The following is a 16,544-nucleotide window of genomic DNA, read 5'->3' as shown; positions in this document are numbered from 1 at the left end:
GCATAATTGAATCGTAGACAAAAGGTTTGTCCTTTAATTTATTGACCGAGTCGTTTCCTATCGCCGGTTGCCACTTGCCACCCTCCCTCGCCACATTCTGTGTCGCCTACCTGTGTAATTTCACTGTAGTCTGTAGCGATAGAAAAAGATATCTAAGCATAGTGACAAATGAATTGTTCGGGTTCGGTTCGGTGAGATCAAAAATTCGTGATTCGGGTATAATTCGGGTATAATTCGGGTATAATTCGGGAATGATTTGGAATTATCCGGACCAGAAATCTCAGTCCTGCAAGAGAGCAAAAAAATAAAAAACCAAAAAAATAATTGTTCTTGGAAAAATTCAGGAAAAATTCGTGAATAATTTGTAAAATTCGGGAAAAGTTCATAAAATTCGGAAATTATTCGGGTTTAATTCGGTCAAAGTTCGGTCAACCAAATAATTCGGTGTTCGGTTCGGCATCACCCCAAAAAAGAATTAAACGGGTATAATTCAGATATAATTCGGGTACCTTATCACTATGTGCAGAAGCAGAATTGCAGAGCCCAGAAACCCCAGTCACATCTAATTAAACACAGATATTTCCAAAGAAAATCAACCATTTATTTTGGAGATCTAAAATACTTAATAGGGGGCGGTCCGATGGGTTCGGACCAAATTCGGTGTATTGCACGGTAGGAACCGTCAATCTACCTCAAGTTTCGTGTAAACTTAATCTGATTGTAATCTACGTGAATCTCATCTTAAATCGGACGGTTTTAACTGGCATCGGACCGAACTTGGTTCAAAAGGATGGACCACTTCCGATTCCCTAAAGGACTGAATAGGGGCCGTACAATGGGTTTGGAAAAAATTCGGTGTATTGCCAGTTGATCCGTCCGATTTTCTTCAAGATTCGTGAGAACCTACTCTTATTGTATATACACGAATCATTTTGTAAATTTGACGGTTTTGAACTGGTATAGGAGTTAACTTGGTCCAGAGCACATTGGAGTGAATCCCATTCTCTAAAAGACATCTCCGTTTCAGTCTCTGAGTTCATGTTCATCATTTTATAGATTAGAAAACGGACAGGGGAAATAAGAGAGAGGAAGAAAGATCTCGGAGAAGTAGGCTTTGCGGCTCATTCATTCATTTCCTTTTCTCTTTCTCTCTACCTCTCTGTCTTTTCTTTTCTATCTTTAGAACAAGCTGGAAAAGGGGGGAAATCATAATTTGATTTTTCTTTCTTTCCTTTTTTTGTTTTAAAAAAAAAAGAAGTCCGATCGTGATCTCCATTCGGATTTTAGGTCAACAATGGAGATTGCCTAATTGATCTGATTTGAATTGTCGATCTTCTTCTTCTTTCTCGGAAGCTCAATGGAGTTAAGGTCGGAGGGGTGAGAAAGATTGAAGCATTTCGTTGGGCTCTGTGATCCAGAGCTTGGTTTTTGAAATTCAAGTGATTTCGTGCGATATAGAGTACATAATTCAACGATTTCCTATTGGACGAAAGCGAATTTAGATTATTGACTTCTGATTTGACCGCTTCCTCCTCCCTAAACTTAAAAATGGTAAGCTTATCTTCGTGTTTCAAAACCAATTGCTTCAAATTTGAGGTCACATTGCATTCAGGGAAGGGTCACATACTTTTTTTATTGTTCAAACACTCTGCATTCAATGGAAACTGACAGAACTATGCAACTTCATTTAATGCAAACTTGCAAATGTACAAAAGGTTTGTAATGCAAACTTTAATCTTTTTTGTGGGTTGTTTGCTTTTTTTTACAGGGAAGTCAAGCATACATGATAGGGTCTCAGGTGTGGGTTGAGGACCCTGTTGAGGCTTGGATTGATGGGGAGGTGGTTGAGATTAATGGAGATGATATCACTATCAACACTTCTTCTGGCAAGACGGTTAGTTCATTTATTCAGTATTCTTTTCCTTGTTGTTATCCGGCATATACCAGCGTGCTGGTTAAATATCTGAACAGGTTATTTTACAGTCAATCACAAATTAGGGTACTTTTATGGAATTAGAGTTGTAACTGTGGACTTAAGGGAAATTGTAGTTAACTGAGGCTAAATTGCAAAATTGAAGCTTACTGAGTTTGATTAAGGGGCAATTGCATATTTGATGCTCGGATGGTTTTACTGGGACCACATCAGAAATTTGGGTTATATACATGAATGAAATATATGTACTAATTTTTATTGGTATACTCAGGTAACAGAAAAATCATCAAATATCTATGCCAAAGATCCAGAAGCCCCGACATGTGGGGTGGAGGACATGACAAGGCTACCATACTTGCATGAGCCTGGTGTTCTTCAAAACCTTAGATCCAGATATCAAACCAACCAAATCTATGTAAGTTGCATGCTTGCTTTTTTCTTAGATGATTTCCACGAGTTGGAAAAGGGATTTCGGAAATGGTCTTCTGTGGGATGAGAACACAAAGAAAATTAAGAAGAAATAAAATCTGAATGTTAAAGCAACATAAATAAGTCATTATGAAAAGAAAGGAAGAAAACAAAATAAAAGACGGAGTAAACAAGCACTAATGTACATAGAAAATTGTTCCACTATATGGTGAAGTGATGAAATTGCACCATCATTTTGCTTTGTTTTTGCGTTCATGTTGTCATCTTTATTCTTTATACTATTTCTTTTCCCCTTATTGCATTGATGATGTGTGTATGGTGATCGGATCGACAGACTTACACAGGGAATATACTTATAGCGGTGAACCCATTTAGGCGGATGCCACATCTGTATGAAAACCATATGATGCAACAATACAAAGGTGCCGGCTTTGGTGACTTAAGCCCCCATCCTTTTGCTGTTGCCGATGCTGCCTACAGGTTCTAATCTTTTACTCTAGGTGTTATAATCTCCATTGTTTTCCAGGTCAGAAATCCTATTTTCACAAAATAGAAACAGCAAAGATAAATTTAGTATAATAAGGTGAATCTGAAGCATGGACTATTGTTAATGGTCAGTTAAGAGTTTGAATGAGGATAGGAGTGACAACAGTTTTTTTTTTTTTTTTCTAGTTTTGGTTTTTCACCAAGAAATTCGAGTGTGGTTTAGTTACTAAATCTGTGTTATATGGTACTGGAATAAAGTAAAAGTTTTTTCTGGTACAAATTGCACACCAGGGTCAGTTTCAAGAGGTTATAAAAAATAGCCATTTAAGTTATTATATTTTACGTCATTACTTCCAGATCCATTGTGATGATTTCTATCGATCCTTATATGATACTTAATGTATTTGCAATAATTAATAGCTAACTATTTCGACAAATTTTACATATTATGCCTTAGATGAATTTTGAACCTTGCTGAACTATTCCCAAACTTTGAATTTGTTACTACCTATGAAACCATGTACTGTCATGGTCTTCTTTTTTAAGGGTTTCATATGATGGTAAAAAAATTAAATGTTTTAAATGAACAAGTGAATGTTAATGGCTGCAAATTGCATTCAGGCTTATGATCCGGGATGAGAAGAGCCAGGCAATTCTAGTAAGTGGAGAGAGTGGGGCTGGCAAGACAGAGAGCACAAAGAGGCTCATGCAATATCTTGCTTATATGGGAGGCCGTGTAGGAGCTGAAGGAAGGACTGTAGAACAGAAAGTTCTTGAGGTCATTCCTTGACCTCAAGCTTCACTACATTTACTATTGCCCTTCTTTCTTTTTTTCTGAATTTATTCGAAGATTAGTTGTTTGTTAACAAAGCATTGTTTTCTTGCTAGAAGCAAGGTAAACATGTATCTGTATCTACTCAATATAAGAACCCAACTAAGCACAAATCAATACTTTATTTTGTAACAAGGTTTTCGGCTCAGTTGATCAGTGACACCGCCATTTTCCCACATGCTACTGGGAATTTTAGAAAATTTTCACTAGGGAGATAAAGGGTGTCACTATGGAGCATTTGGGTGTAAAATAGGGGGGAATTTGACATCTTATAATATTGGTCTCGCCTCTCTAAAGAAGGCCTTCGATTAACAAAAAAAAAAAAAAAAAAACTTGATTTTGGATAAGATCTGGGGAGGGTCTAAGGCAAAAAATTAGAAGTGCCAAGTAAGCACAAATCAAATCTAAAACTAAGGGTGTTCAGGACAGTTTAGTTTATGAATATTTTTGTAAAGTATCTATTTTGTCCTTTTGACTGTCTAACTCGAGAACTACGTCTTGTTACAGTCAAACCCTGTTCTGGAAGCATTTGGTAATGCAAAAACTGTCAGAAATAACAACTCAAGGTAAAATCTCTTTTCCTAGCTCATCTCCATTTTCCTCATTGTGTTGTTTTATATTATATGTTTTCTTCTAGTTGACTTATTCTTTCATAATGTACCAGTCGTTTTGGCAAATTTGTCGAGATTCAATTTGATGATAGTGGGAGAATTTCTGGAGCTGCTGTAAGAACTTATCTTCTAGAAAGATCCCGTGTATGTCAGATTTCTGACCCTGAGAGAAATTACCACTGCTTCTACATGCTGTGTGCTGCCCCCCCTGAGGTATAGTTTTGTCGTCTCATTTTGCTGATTTAGGTCTTTTGATTAAATATTTGTTTGTCAAAGTAAATGTCTTTTCTTCTTATGCTTCTATAGAGAAGATAAAATATTTGTACAATTAAATAACAAGTTAAGAAAGGATTAATTACTCGATGGGTAGGATGTGATGTTTTCCTTGTTCTTTTATGCGGTATAGCGAGTTTATAGGTCAATTGTTGGATATGTCTGGTATTTTTCTTGTTTTATGGTTGTATCCTGTTTATGTTTAACATTTTTATTTATAATGATATATGGTAATAAGTTAAGGGATACACATGGAAGTTTTCTGTAATGAATAATTATTAATACAGGACAAAGAGAGGTTCAAATTGGGGGATGCAAGAACATATCATTACCTGAATCAGTCAAACTGCATCGATCTTGATGCATTAGATGACGCGAAGGAATATCTTGAGACCAGACGTGCTATGGATATTGTTGGAATCAACAATGAAGAACAGGTATCTGAACTTATACTTTGGTATTCACTATTTTAGCCCAATAGTTTTACAAGCGCAACATTAAAAAGTTAGATATCCTCAATAGTTAGAGAAGATGGCAACTTGAGCGACAATCTCAAGCAAGTAGTATTTAATCACAGCTCATTTTTTCTTTCTAATATTGCCTCCTTTACTTCAGAAACAATGAAATGACATCTCCATTTGCGCACAAGAGTTGAGCATTTTTTTTCATTGAAAAAGTGTGTCCTTATATAGAACTCCAATTATATTTGCATATATATTTTGTTGTACTTTGCTGAATGTTGAAATCTTGTACAATTAAAGGAAACATTTTTATGCTGAAATACTGCATGAATTTTTCCATCTTTTGAGGAAAAATATGGATAACAGTTAGGCTTATTGGATGCTTTTTGTCCTGGTATCATTTTGATTGATTCTGTGCATGGTAAGGTTGTGTATTGACATGTACTTGTTGAAATGCCAAGTTCGCTAGTGTCTGCTATGTTTTTGAGTTAACAAAATTTATTTTTATCTAGGATGCAATATTTCGTGCGGTGGCTGCAATTCTTCATTTAGGCAATGTGAAATTCTCTGAGGGGGAAGAAAACGATTCCTCTGTTCCAAGAGATGAGAAATCCCGGTTTCATCTCAACACAGCAGCTGAACTTTTCATGTAAGCATGTTCTAATTCATAACAGTAATTTTATAATTTTCAATATCTTGATTTCTGCGCATAGTATTTCATTACCCTGATTTCATAATCCAAGGTCAAGTCTGGTGCACTAAATACTTAAGACCCATTCTGCTGCTTGTCTTACACCCAAATCTGTACGGCACTTGGTATTTTGATATTTGTTATCTAACTTTTTTATTTGTTTATTTATATAGGTGTGATGTGAAGGAACTTGAGATCTCCTTATGTAAGCGTGTTATTGTTACCCGTGGTGAAAAGATCACAAAAAATCTAGATCCAAGAGCTGCAGTTTTAAGCAGAGATGGACTAGCGAAAACTGTCTACTCACGCTTGTTTGATTGGTTAGTGTTTACTTTATTTATCACAATTATTTATTTGTCAGTGATGCTATTCAAAGGGGCAAAGTCATATATAATTTCTTAAAAATCATAAAACTTGCATATTGCATGCTACTATAAAACAAGAAGACAGTAAGATTCCCCTCTCTCTTATAAATTGGGTCATAAGGGGCTTATTTGAGCATATTTTTCAAAGAAATTGGAAGAGAATGGATATTGGTACTTTTTGTGAGATGTTTATCATTTAAACATGGTGCAAATGTATCTTCTAATATAGCCAGGGTATACAATCTTATTTATTTTAAAACTGTTATAAAAAAGAGTAATATAAACTTTTTTGTAATTTTGTAATTGATTCAATCTTTTTTTTATTTTTCTTTTGATTACCAGGCTTGTGAATAAGATAAACGCCTCATTAGGTCAAGATCCCAACTCAAAGTTTCTGATTGGAGTTTTGGACATATATGGCTTTGAAAGTTTCAAGACAAACAGGTGCTTAGCTGGTACGCCTTTTGTAGCATTTGTCATTGTTGTGTCATGTCTCACTTCTAGGGCTTGTTCCATCACCCATTGAACCCTCATCCCCATGCCTAAATTTAAAAAAAAAATAATAAATAAAAAAGTGAAGCCTACCGTGAAAAAAAATCTAGTGTAGGAGCACTGACAGTTTTTGCTTGTAGCACAGTTGTTTTATGACCTTGTTCTGATTTTGAATCTTCTAATATGCTTTTGTTGGTGCAGCTTTGAGCAATTTTGTATCAACTTAACAAATGAAAAGCTTCAGCAGCACTTTAACCAGGTCAGAATGGAAAATTTAGGTCATACGAGTCATTTTTTATTTATGTACAATTGAATAGGCTGGATCGTGAAGAGTGTTCTGCAAAGCACCTCATATTTTCCTGGAATTTTGGAAAATGATAGGGGTATTTAACCTAGGTAGCTTATATTTTTTTTAAGAAAATGTTAAATATCGGTTTAATTGTAATTTTTCATGATTCTATATTTCTTCACGCTATCATCACAGATGCCTTGTTATCGTTCTATTATTAATGCAAGAAAAAAATATAAACTTAAATTTTCTATAATCTAATGAAACAGCACGTCTTCAAGATGGAACAAGAAGAATATACAAAAGAAGAAATTGATTGGAGCTATATTGAGTTTATTGATAACCAAGATATTCTTGATCTCATAGAGAAGGTATACTCTTGGTGCTTTATCAAATAGCATGTACATAATAAGTTTGATTATTTGAAATGACAACTTCATAATTAAATGCTATGCAGAAACCAGGCGGAATCATTGCTCTCCTGGATGAAACCTGGTATGTGTTGTAGTATTTCCTTTTTAAGTTTCCTGATTAATTTATACTGCATCCAAAGTTTGATTTTATTTTTCTGTGCTTATTTTGTAGCATGTTGCCAAGAGCAAATCATGAAACTTTTGCTGAGAAACTGTATCAAAATTTCACAAAGAACCCACGTTTCTCAAAGCCGAAGCTGTCTCGATTTGACTTTACCATACATCATTATGCCGGTGATGTAAGTAATCAGATATTTCATATGCCATTTGTAATTATAAACAGCACGTCAACAAAGATACTGAATTGGCGTCTTTCACTTTTTACATTTTTATTTTCTTTGTTTCTTTAATTTTTTTCGATCTGGGGGTTGAGGGGGTTCTTGTTAAGCTTTAATTGAGCATTGGTCCTTGCCCAAATTCTCAATTGAGCCCTGTAAACTCATAAGGGAACAGAAAGAACAGTAAACAAAGTGATATTGAGTTTTGGTGGTACCCCACACTTGGCACTGTGTTAGACCTAGTCATGACAGGTACAGTATTTAGTAGCTACTGTCAAGTTTCTAAAAAAAAAGACAGGTACAGTATTTCAAGTCATTGTTCTATTACTTGGTGAGTAGAATTCTGCTCAAGAACTGAGCAAGTGTCAACTCGCAGTTAATTTGTTGTTTTCTGTCACATACTAGGGTTATTGGGTATGAACAAAAATTCTGTACTTATCAAATTTCGTTCTTGATTTTTTAGGTGCAATATCAGACGGATCTATTTTTGGATAAGAACAAAGATTTTATTGTTCCGGAACATCAAGCCTTATTAGGTGCCTCTGACTGTAGTTTCATTGCTAGTCTTTTTCCACCCGAAGACACATCCAAACCCTCCAAATTTTCATCTATTGGTACCAGATTCAAGGTAGAACTATACTTCATGAAGGACTATGGTACATCATGGTATTGTTATATTTATTTGGGTTCATAATAGTAGCAGACTCAGTAGGATGGTAAAAACAATAATTCACGATACCAGCCTTGATATCAGTAACTGGTACCACTACATCTAGGGGGGGGGGGGGGGGGGGGGGATTTAGGAGAAGTAAGGCTGAGGGGTTACGCATGCATATAATGCATCTAAATTCAGTGCAGTACAATATCTAGGGAGGTTAAAACTGGTTGTAGTTATGTAATTATGTAGGATGTCAGAATTTTTGTTTTTTTAATGAAAATTGTCAGTGAGCGCTCAGCCACTGACCTTAAAAAAAAAAAAAAAAAAAAAGGATAGTAAAACAAGGTAAGTTGAAGGGTCAAAAGAAAAATCACACTCAAAAAGTGTTCAATCTATACAAAAGATGTTATTAATTGAGTCTTTTGTTTTTGTTAACTGCTGAACAACTCTCTTGTGCATGAATTCTTGTAATTGAAAAGTCTGATTGTTTATATGTTTTTTTTTTTTAACTTAAACAGCAACAACTGCAAAGCTTATTAGAGACTTTGAGTGCTACTGAGCCACATTATATTCGTTGTATCAAGCCGAACAATCTTCTTAAGCCAGCCATTTTTGAGGGTAAAAATGTCATCCAGCAACTCAGATGTGGTGTAAGCACTTTTCTTTTTTACATCCTTTCTTTTTTTCTTCGTTGTGTTATAGTACCATTGCAATAGTAAAAGGTGTTCAAGGATTTTTTTTTTTTTGCCGGAACACAATGTTAAATATCCGAAATAGACCTTATTCTTACATTATAACCAATTTGCGTGTCAGCATATCTTCTGCATGCCAGTACTTACTGTTAAAAGTTAAAATGTTCATTATGTAATCTTGATTTGAAAAAAAATTTAGTCCACACCTTTACTCAATAACTCATCCAGATCAATTACCATTCAATACTCGATTGCAACGTGATAATACTTGCACGCAACTGGTAATATTTTAATATGGGTGCTATTCTTCTTAAACAGGGTGTATTGGAGGCTATTAGGATTAGTTGTGCTGGTTTTCCGACCAGGCGTACCTTTGATGAATTTATAGACCGTTTTGGTGTTTTAGCTCCTGAAGTATTAGGTGGAAGGTAAATTTTTTTTTTACAAATTAACAACGAATTAGTTCCTTATCAGTACCTTTTTGAAACTCCTGTATGTTATTGCAGTTATGATGAAATTACCGGGACAAAGAAGCTGCTTGAGAAAGTACAACTTAAGGGCTCCCAGGTAATGAAATAGAGTTATTTATTTCTGGTAGGTAAGATTGGACTAATTGTACTGTACATCCTATTACGAAAGTGAAAATCTTCAAATGCGTCTAGAAAACTGTAAAAGTAAAACATAAAATTCTCCTATCAAAGTATTACTATGTTATGGGGATTTTCACTTTCGTAATAGGATGATCCACTAGATGAGAATGGTGCATTAATTTTCAATCTCTTCCTTGCCTTCTCTGTCTCTGTCTCCACTATTTTTCTTTTTAAGTGCCAATTTTCCATAACCAATCAATTAGAAGTTGATTCTTGATTTCCTAGCTCATAAAATCTCCGAATTTCAGCTACCTCAAACTTCTACGTGAAATATTTGTTTTTAGTGCTTTGCTAAATGACCAAATGATTCTTAGACAAGTTTTAGGTTAAAGAGTTTTGAATTCTGACATGTTAACTTTCCATGGAGCATGCGTAGTTAAAGAACAGGAGGTTTCTCTGACCTATGATTGCCATTGCTGTGTGATCTCTTTGCAGATAGGCTTGACCAAGGTGTTTCTACGGGCTGGCCAGATGGCAGAGCTTGATGCCTTGAGAAACGAGGTACTGGGACGATCCGCTAGTAAGATTCAGAGGAAGGTCCGGACCCACCAGGCTCGCAAAAAACTCATTTTGGTTCGTTCTTCAGCTGTTCTCCTCCAAGCCATATGCAGAGGTAAGCATAAACCATGGAATAAGGGGTTTAGGCCTCAGTTATTCCACCAAAAGAGCATTAAATACACTGGCCTAATTAGGCGTAAGTCTAAAGTTAGGCTGGCCTAAACTGGTCTAAACTAAATCACCTCCCCATATGCGTTAATTTTGTTGGGCCTAAACTAAGGATCTCATCGCAAGACTTTTCACATTGGGGGGTCTATTATGTAAGTATGACATTATTCCATTGCAAATTGAATCCAAGGATTGCCCCATGGTGTGAGTGATTGGTTATGCACCTGTACATAAATCAGCAAGTAACAACAAGACTAGACATATGAAAATACAGTTTAAAAAACACCTATTTCATTTGCTTGATGAAGTAACTAGTATACTTGGTTTTAAATTTAAGGAACAAATGCAAGGAGACTCTATGAGAACCTGCGCAAGGAGGAAGCTGCCTTAACAATACAAACATATACTCGTCGGTATCATGCAATCAAGGCTTTCAAAGATTTGCTTTCTGCATCTATTACCATTCAGGCAGCTCTACGTGGCATGGCTGCTCGAAAGGAGTTCCTTTTCAGGCGCCAAACAAAAGCAGCAGTAGTTATTCAGGTATTATGTGTTTGAATATCACTGATAACTAAATGGACCTCCATGAAATGAAATTAAACATTGAAATGCTTTAATCCCAAACGGTAGAAATCTTGTATACTAGGTACACTTGGATACCATATGGTATTTTAAGAGTATAGCTTTCTTTTTCGGTAAGATTGGTGTTTGTTTTAATTAGTACATCATAATATCTATCATATATATTTTCTGGTATTTTTCTGTTCCAGAGCTGGTCCAGAACCCATTTGGCAAGGTCCGATTACATGCAGCTAAAGAAAGCAGCTATTTCAACTCAATGTGCTTGGCGTGTTAGAGTTGCTAAAAAGGAGCTTAAGAAACTCAAAATGGTAAGATGCAATACTTATATTATTCCATTGTTCCTTTTATTCTTCGGTAATGTGCTTGGCGTGTCTAATGTAACAGTACTACTGATGAGCAAGTCTTACATATGGAAAGCAATTTGCTATTTCCATAGGATACTAATTAAAACTTATTTACCTCAGGCTGCAAAAGAAACTGGTGCGCTACAAGCTGCCAAAAACAAACTTGAGAAGCAAGTCGAGGACTTGACCTTGAGGTTGCAGTTGGAGAGACGAACACGGGTATGCCATTTGTTGTGTGTGTTATTTACAAAATGCAACTGATTGTTTCCTTGTGCTTACTTTACACCTAAAATTTCTCATTTTTACAACTAACACAATAGAGATATTGATGGAGGGGTATAATTTATTAGATGTGGATACTTTATATATCCATTTATTCCTTCCCTTGAGACTATTTAGATTTCCAGCTTGTGTAAGCTGATCAAGGAGGAGTTATTTTGAAATATTCCTGGGCTATTTAGTCAATTTGTTCATTCTTTTAAATCTTTGTTTTAGCAATTGTGTTACTCTGGAGGTTAGTTTTGTTAGTCATAACTATGACACTTGTTGGTTACAACTTTCATATAGAGGAACTAATAGGGATTATTTACATATATTCCTTTCCGTTGCTTGGAGATCATTATTTTCTGATTTTATTTTCTCTCCTTCTTAGTTGGAGTTCAATTATGAAATTGAAATTAACTGATGCACAAATTTTGTTTATTTCAGTCTGATGCAGAGGAAGCAAAATCACAAGAGATTGCGAAGCTGAAACTAGCTTACCAAGAGATGGAACGACACGTTAAAGAGACTAAAGAATTGTTGGCTAAAGAGAAGGAGGTCACTAAAGTTGCATCTGAGAAAGAGGTTTTAGTTAAGGAGGTGCCAGTTGTTGATACTGCTCTTGTTGATAAACTTACTGCCGAAAATGATAATCTTAAGGTACTCTATCCCTCAAATTATGGTCTTTAACCCATGAAAAGCATTACTGTTGTCTTATGTATTTTATCTGAAACTGTTCTCAAGTTTTCATTAGCTAAATCTTAAGTTATTTTTATGATGATTTTTTTAGACGGTTGTAACTTCTCTTGAAGTGAAAGTGCAAGAAACTGAGAAGAAGTATGAAGAATCCGTGAAGGAAGCCAAAGAAGCAGAATCAACTATAGTTGCATTGAAAAATTCAGTACTAAGGTTGGTTATTATAGTTTTAGGTCATTAATGTTATAGTTTATGAATAGTGAAAATCTTTCTGATTTATAAAATTCGACCTGTTCATGTGCAGCCTTCAAGAAAAACTATCTCAAATGGAAGCTGAAAACCAGCTTCTAAGGAAACAAGCTCTGCCTTCTCCTTCTAGACAAACTTCACAAAACGGGACTCCACACTTGCCGCCTTTGAAACAAGTACAATTTCCTTTCCAGTCTCTAGTTTCATAATTTGATAAACTAAATTTAAATAGTATGAGCGATTTTTTATTTAATTTTCTAAATGATGCAGAGTTTGAGCACAGTGAGTAACGGCCAGCCATCTAATGAGGTCTTACGAATAAATTTACCTATATTTCATTTATTTCTTGTATTTATTTACTTATTATTGAAATCGGTGAGATTATTTTACAGGAACACCAAAGTGGATCACCGATGAAACAAGGCACATCACCTTTGAAGCAAGGCACTCCTTTGAAGAAGCATGCTTCCTATCTTGAAAGACAGCCTGTAATGACCATACAAAGTTTTATATATATATTTTTTACTAACTTACATAAATGGTCCTTAATGTATCATTCTTTTCTCATATTGGTCCCTAATGTGATGTTTATGGAACATTGTGTAATTTACTCTTACCTTTTTTTTGTTAATTATTCATTGGTGACCACTAATGCTAGGTATTTTTGTTCCCTTACAGGAGAGTCTTGAAGCACTTATAAACTGTGTGGTGCACAGAGTTGGAGTTGTTCCTGGAAAGCCAATTGCTGCTGTAACTATATACAAGTGCTTTCTTCGTTGGAAATCCTTTGAAGCAGATAAAACAGGTGTATTTGACCGGGTGATACAAATGATTGGTTCTGCTTTTGAGGTATGCCACTTCATCTTTTTGTTCTTTTCTAGAATTCATAAGAAACTTTATTCAACTGAAAATTATATATATATATTTTTTTAAATTAAAAATGTCTGTCTTTATTTTTCCTTTCTCTGAACAATATACTGTTTTGTCATTCTGAGCGAATATGCCTTTCTTATTCAATAACTGATGTAACCTTTGATCCATTGATGCCTTATTAGGTAAATATTTATTGGTTAACTCGTGCAAGGGGCATAAATAATGGCCTTTCTCATGTATAAGCATGCATTAATGTTACATTTTAGTTGCACCACAGGGAAGTCGAGCTGACATATTTTCTCATTTTTATTTTTATATTTGTCACAGAGCCCAGATAATAATGACGATCTTGCATTTTGGTTGGCTAATTCATCTACTCTGGCAATTTTACTACAAAAGAGCCTTAAAATGTCGACTGGCACTGGTTCAACGCCGCGTAACAAGTTACCCCCTTCAACCTCTTTCTTTGGAAGGATGGCACAAGTATATCATTGCAACTATTACCTAACTTTTTTTTTTCCTTAAAATATCAGCATCTATTTCGAAAAGTAACAATAAAAATAGCAGTATTTCCTATGCTAGCACTGGTTTTTTATTTGTGTGCATGTGTTTATAATTATATGTGTAGATTCATTCTAATTTTTCCTATGAAGCATCTGTAGTTTCATGTTTGCTATAGACTGGTAGTGGTTTGCTTCATTTGAGACCATTGTGTTCTTGTAAGAGGAAATGGGATATAATTAATGTGCTATTAGATATCAAAATTGCAAGTTAATCTAGACATATGTGGGTCCCACACTGCTAATAATGTACTTGTTTATATTATATTTAGGGATTTCGAGCCTCGTCAGCAAGCATGTCTTATGAGGGATCAATTGTGGTGCGCCAAGTGGAAGCAAAGCAGACAGCGATGCTTTTCAAACAACAATTACAAGCATTTGTCGAGACATTTTATGGCATGGTTCGTGATAATTTGAGGAGGGAACTCACTTCCTTGCTCTCTCTCGCTATTCAGGTATGTTTAGATTCTACGTTCATTTTAAGAATTCTAAAAAAAAGCCCGTCTTTTAACCGATTCTTTTCTATGGATGCACAAATTATCTTTAACATTTTTATACTGTTAATTTGTTAAACACACCATTATACTCAGATTTCCTTTTTTAGAGTCTCTATAGTATGTTCTTCAAAGTTTGATTAGTGCTGTATAAGTGCTCTAACAATTTGTATTTGATGAAATTAAAAAACTAAAGGCACCGAGAACTGCAAAAGCAAGCATAGTGAGAGGTCGCTCAGTCAAAAATTCAAACCTAAATAGCCATTGGAAAACACTAGTAGACAACCTCAATGACTTTCTTGAGATGTTGCAAGAGAATGGGGTATGTACTCTTCATTGATTAAACTTTTTTTTTTAGTGTAACCCAATTTAAGTATTAAATTATTTTTATGTGATGGTCTCAGGTACCGACCATAGTAACTAGGAAATTAATTGGCCAGACTTTCTCTTTCATCAATGTTCAACTCTTCAACAGGTATCTTTATTCTTATTTGTCAATTTTGTTGCTAACTGAAACGACTGATCATAGCAGTTCTATTTAAATTGTGCAAAAAATAAATGCTTTTACAGTAAATTGCTTGAATTTTATATTTGTCATTCTTATCGTTTGCATTTATTTTATGTTTCTTCGCATCTCTGTTATTAAAGATATCTCAAATGCGGTAAAATGCTAACTTTTCCTTTTTCGGGACCTTTCTTGTTAAGTCTTCTAATGCGGAGGGAATGCTGCTCCTTTAGTAATGGAGAGTATGTGAAATATGGGTTAGAAGAACTGGAGGCGTTGTGTAGTAAAGCAAAAGAAGAGGCATGTGTAGATTAGACTTCTTCTTCTTCCTTTTTTTTTTTTTTTCTTTTTCTCTGGCATGTTAAATCTAAGCATAACCAATGCAAACAGATAATTGGATCTGCATGGGATGAGCTCAAGCACATTAGACAAGCCGTTGGCTTCTTGGTAAGTTTTATATTTCTTCAAAATTTTGATGCACTCAAGGCTTGATTGAACTATTTTAAGTTTTTAAATATCTAAATTTCATTTGGTCTGGTATTGTTTATCAATTTTAGGTGATCTTTCAAAAGTATAGAGTCTCATATGAAGATCTAACTAGCGATCTATGCCCTGTAATCTCTCTCTCTCTCTCACACACACACACACACACACGCACTCACATGCAAGTTTGATAAAGCTTATTATTATGACTTACATCTGATCTGATATCAACTCCTATAGGAATTGAACGTTCAACAGCTCCGTCAGATTTGTTCACAGTACTGGGATGACAAGTACAACACTCAAAGCGTGTCACAAGATGTAAGTCGAGATGCTTCAAATCATAAAATTATTGCTCCAGCTAATTCTGTGTCGATTTCTATCTCAATTATTTTTAAGTTCACAATACTTGAACTTTAATAACAATTATCTTCATCGATCTTTCTAGGTTCTAAGCAAGATGAATGATGAAATTGAAAAAAGCGACGATACTGGCAATGCCTTTTTGCTTGACGATGATGATAAGTAGGAAAATATATATTAATATTACAATTTCTATTTTCATTCCTTGAAATAATAGTCTTTGATTTTTTTTTAATTTTTTTAATTTTTTTTTTTTTGCAGTATACCGTTCACTTGGGACGAGATCTCCACTGCTGTGGAAGACAAGTTCTTCACACAAATTATCATACCGAATGAAATTCTAGAGATACCAGCATTGCAGTTTCTACAGGACTCAGTATAGTATTTTGGATACATTTAGGTGTTGTGAACATTTTGATTCCAACCAATTAGAGTACAATTTTCGCTCGCATTTTTGGGCTACTGTTTTTTTATTTCCTTGGTCTAGGTCGTGTAAATTATTTTAATTTTTTCTTGGTTTTTGTTGCTGTTGTCGATTGCTGTTGTTTGTTTATTATTTCATTGGATTTTGAGCTGTATGTGAATTTTGCTTAAATGCAGCACTTTGTAGGGACACGGAGGGATACAGAATTTTACATTTATTTTGGGGCAAATCCGAAAGCATTGTACAAAACATTTGGAGGCTGAAAGAAAAGCAAATGTATGACATATATGATTACGTATTTGTGTATTAAAATAGTCTCAAAGAATGCCTTTTTATTATAGTAAAAACAAATATAAAATAGATAATATCCGAAGCTGTCCTTCAAGGGTTTTGAAAAAAAAAATTCCTATCCCGGTTTTCCAAATATTTGA

At 34.8% G+C, this 16,544-nt stretch overlaps 1 protein-coding gene across 2 annotated transcripts; it reads left to right on the top strand.

The window, feature by feature from the left end:
• The first annotated feature begins 1,044 nt into the window (after positions 1–1,044).
• Positions 1,045–16,401, top strand: LOC144568612 (myosin-6-like). Of its 2 annotated transcripts, XM_078318988.1 has the most exons (39): positions 1,045–1,551; positions 1,769–1,894; positions 2,205–2,348; positions 2,697–2,842; positions 3,470–3,626; positions 4,188–4,246; positions 4,345–4,504; positions 4,852–5,001; positions 5,538–5,674; positions 5,890–6,036; positions 6,424–6,525; positions 6,775–6,832; positions 7,132–7,233; positions 7,320–7,357; positions 7,448–7,574; positions 8,077–8,241; positions 8,790–8,921; positions 9,282–9,391; positions 9,470–9,530; positions 10,049–10,226; positions 10,617–10,822; positions 11,050–11,169; positions 11,326–11,424; positions 11,914–12,126; positions 12,257–12,375; positions 12,467–12,587; positions 12,682–12,720; positions 12,804–12,899; positions 13,090–13,260; positions 13,612–13,767; positions 14,117–14,299; positions 14,535–14,660; positions 14,743–14,813; positions 15,044–15,143; positions 15,234–15,290; positions 15,401–15,457; positions 15,567–15,647; positions 15,775–15,851; positions 15,951–16,401. In XM_078318988.1, the coding sequence occupies exons 1-39, from the start codon at positions 1,549–1,551 to the stop codon at positions 16,069–16,071; spliced, it is 4,515 nt and encodes a 1,504-aa protein (XP_078175114.1). In that variant the 5' UTR covers positions 1,045–1,548; the 3' UTR covers positions 16,072–16,401. The 2 variants fall into 2 exon arrangements, with proteins under 2 accessions (XP_078175114.1, XP_078175119.1); XM_078318993.1 differs by lacking the exon at positions 12,682–12,720 and having other exon boundaries at positions 1,049–1,551.
• The last annotated feature ends 143 nt before the right edge of the window (positions 16,402–16,544 follow it).

Source organism: Carex rostrata, chromosome 2 (assembly GCF_964058835.1).
Source record: "Carex rostrata chromosome 2, lpCarRost1.2, whole genome shotgun sequence".
NCBI classification, from domain to species: Eukaryota; Viridiplantae; Streptophyta; class Magnoliopsida; order Poales; family Cyperaceae; genus Carex; species Carex rostrata.
Note: the sequence above shows the minus strand (reverse complement) of the source record. Positions and strands in the feature narration are given on the sequence as shown.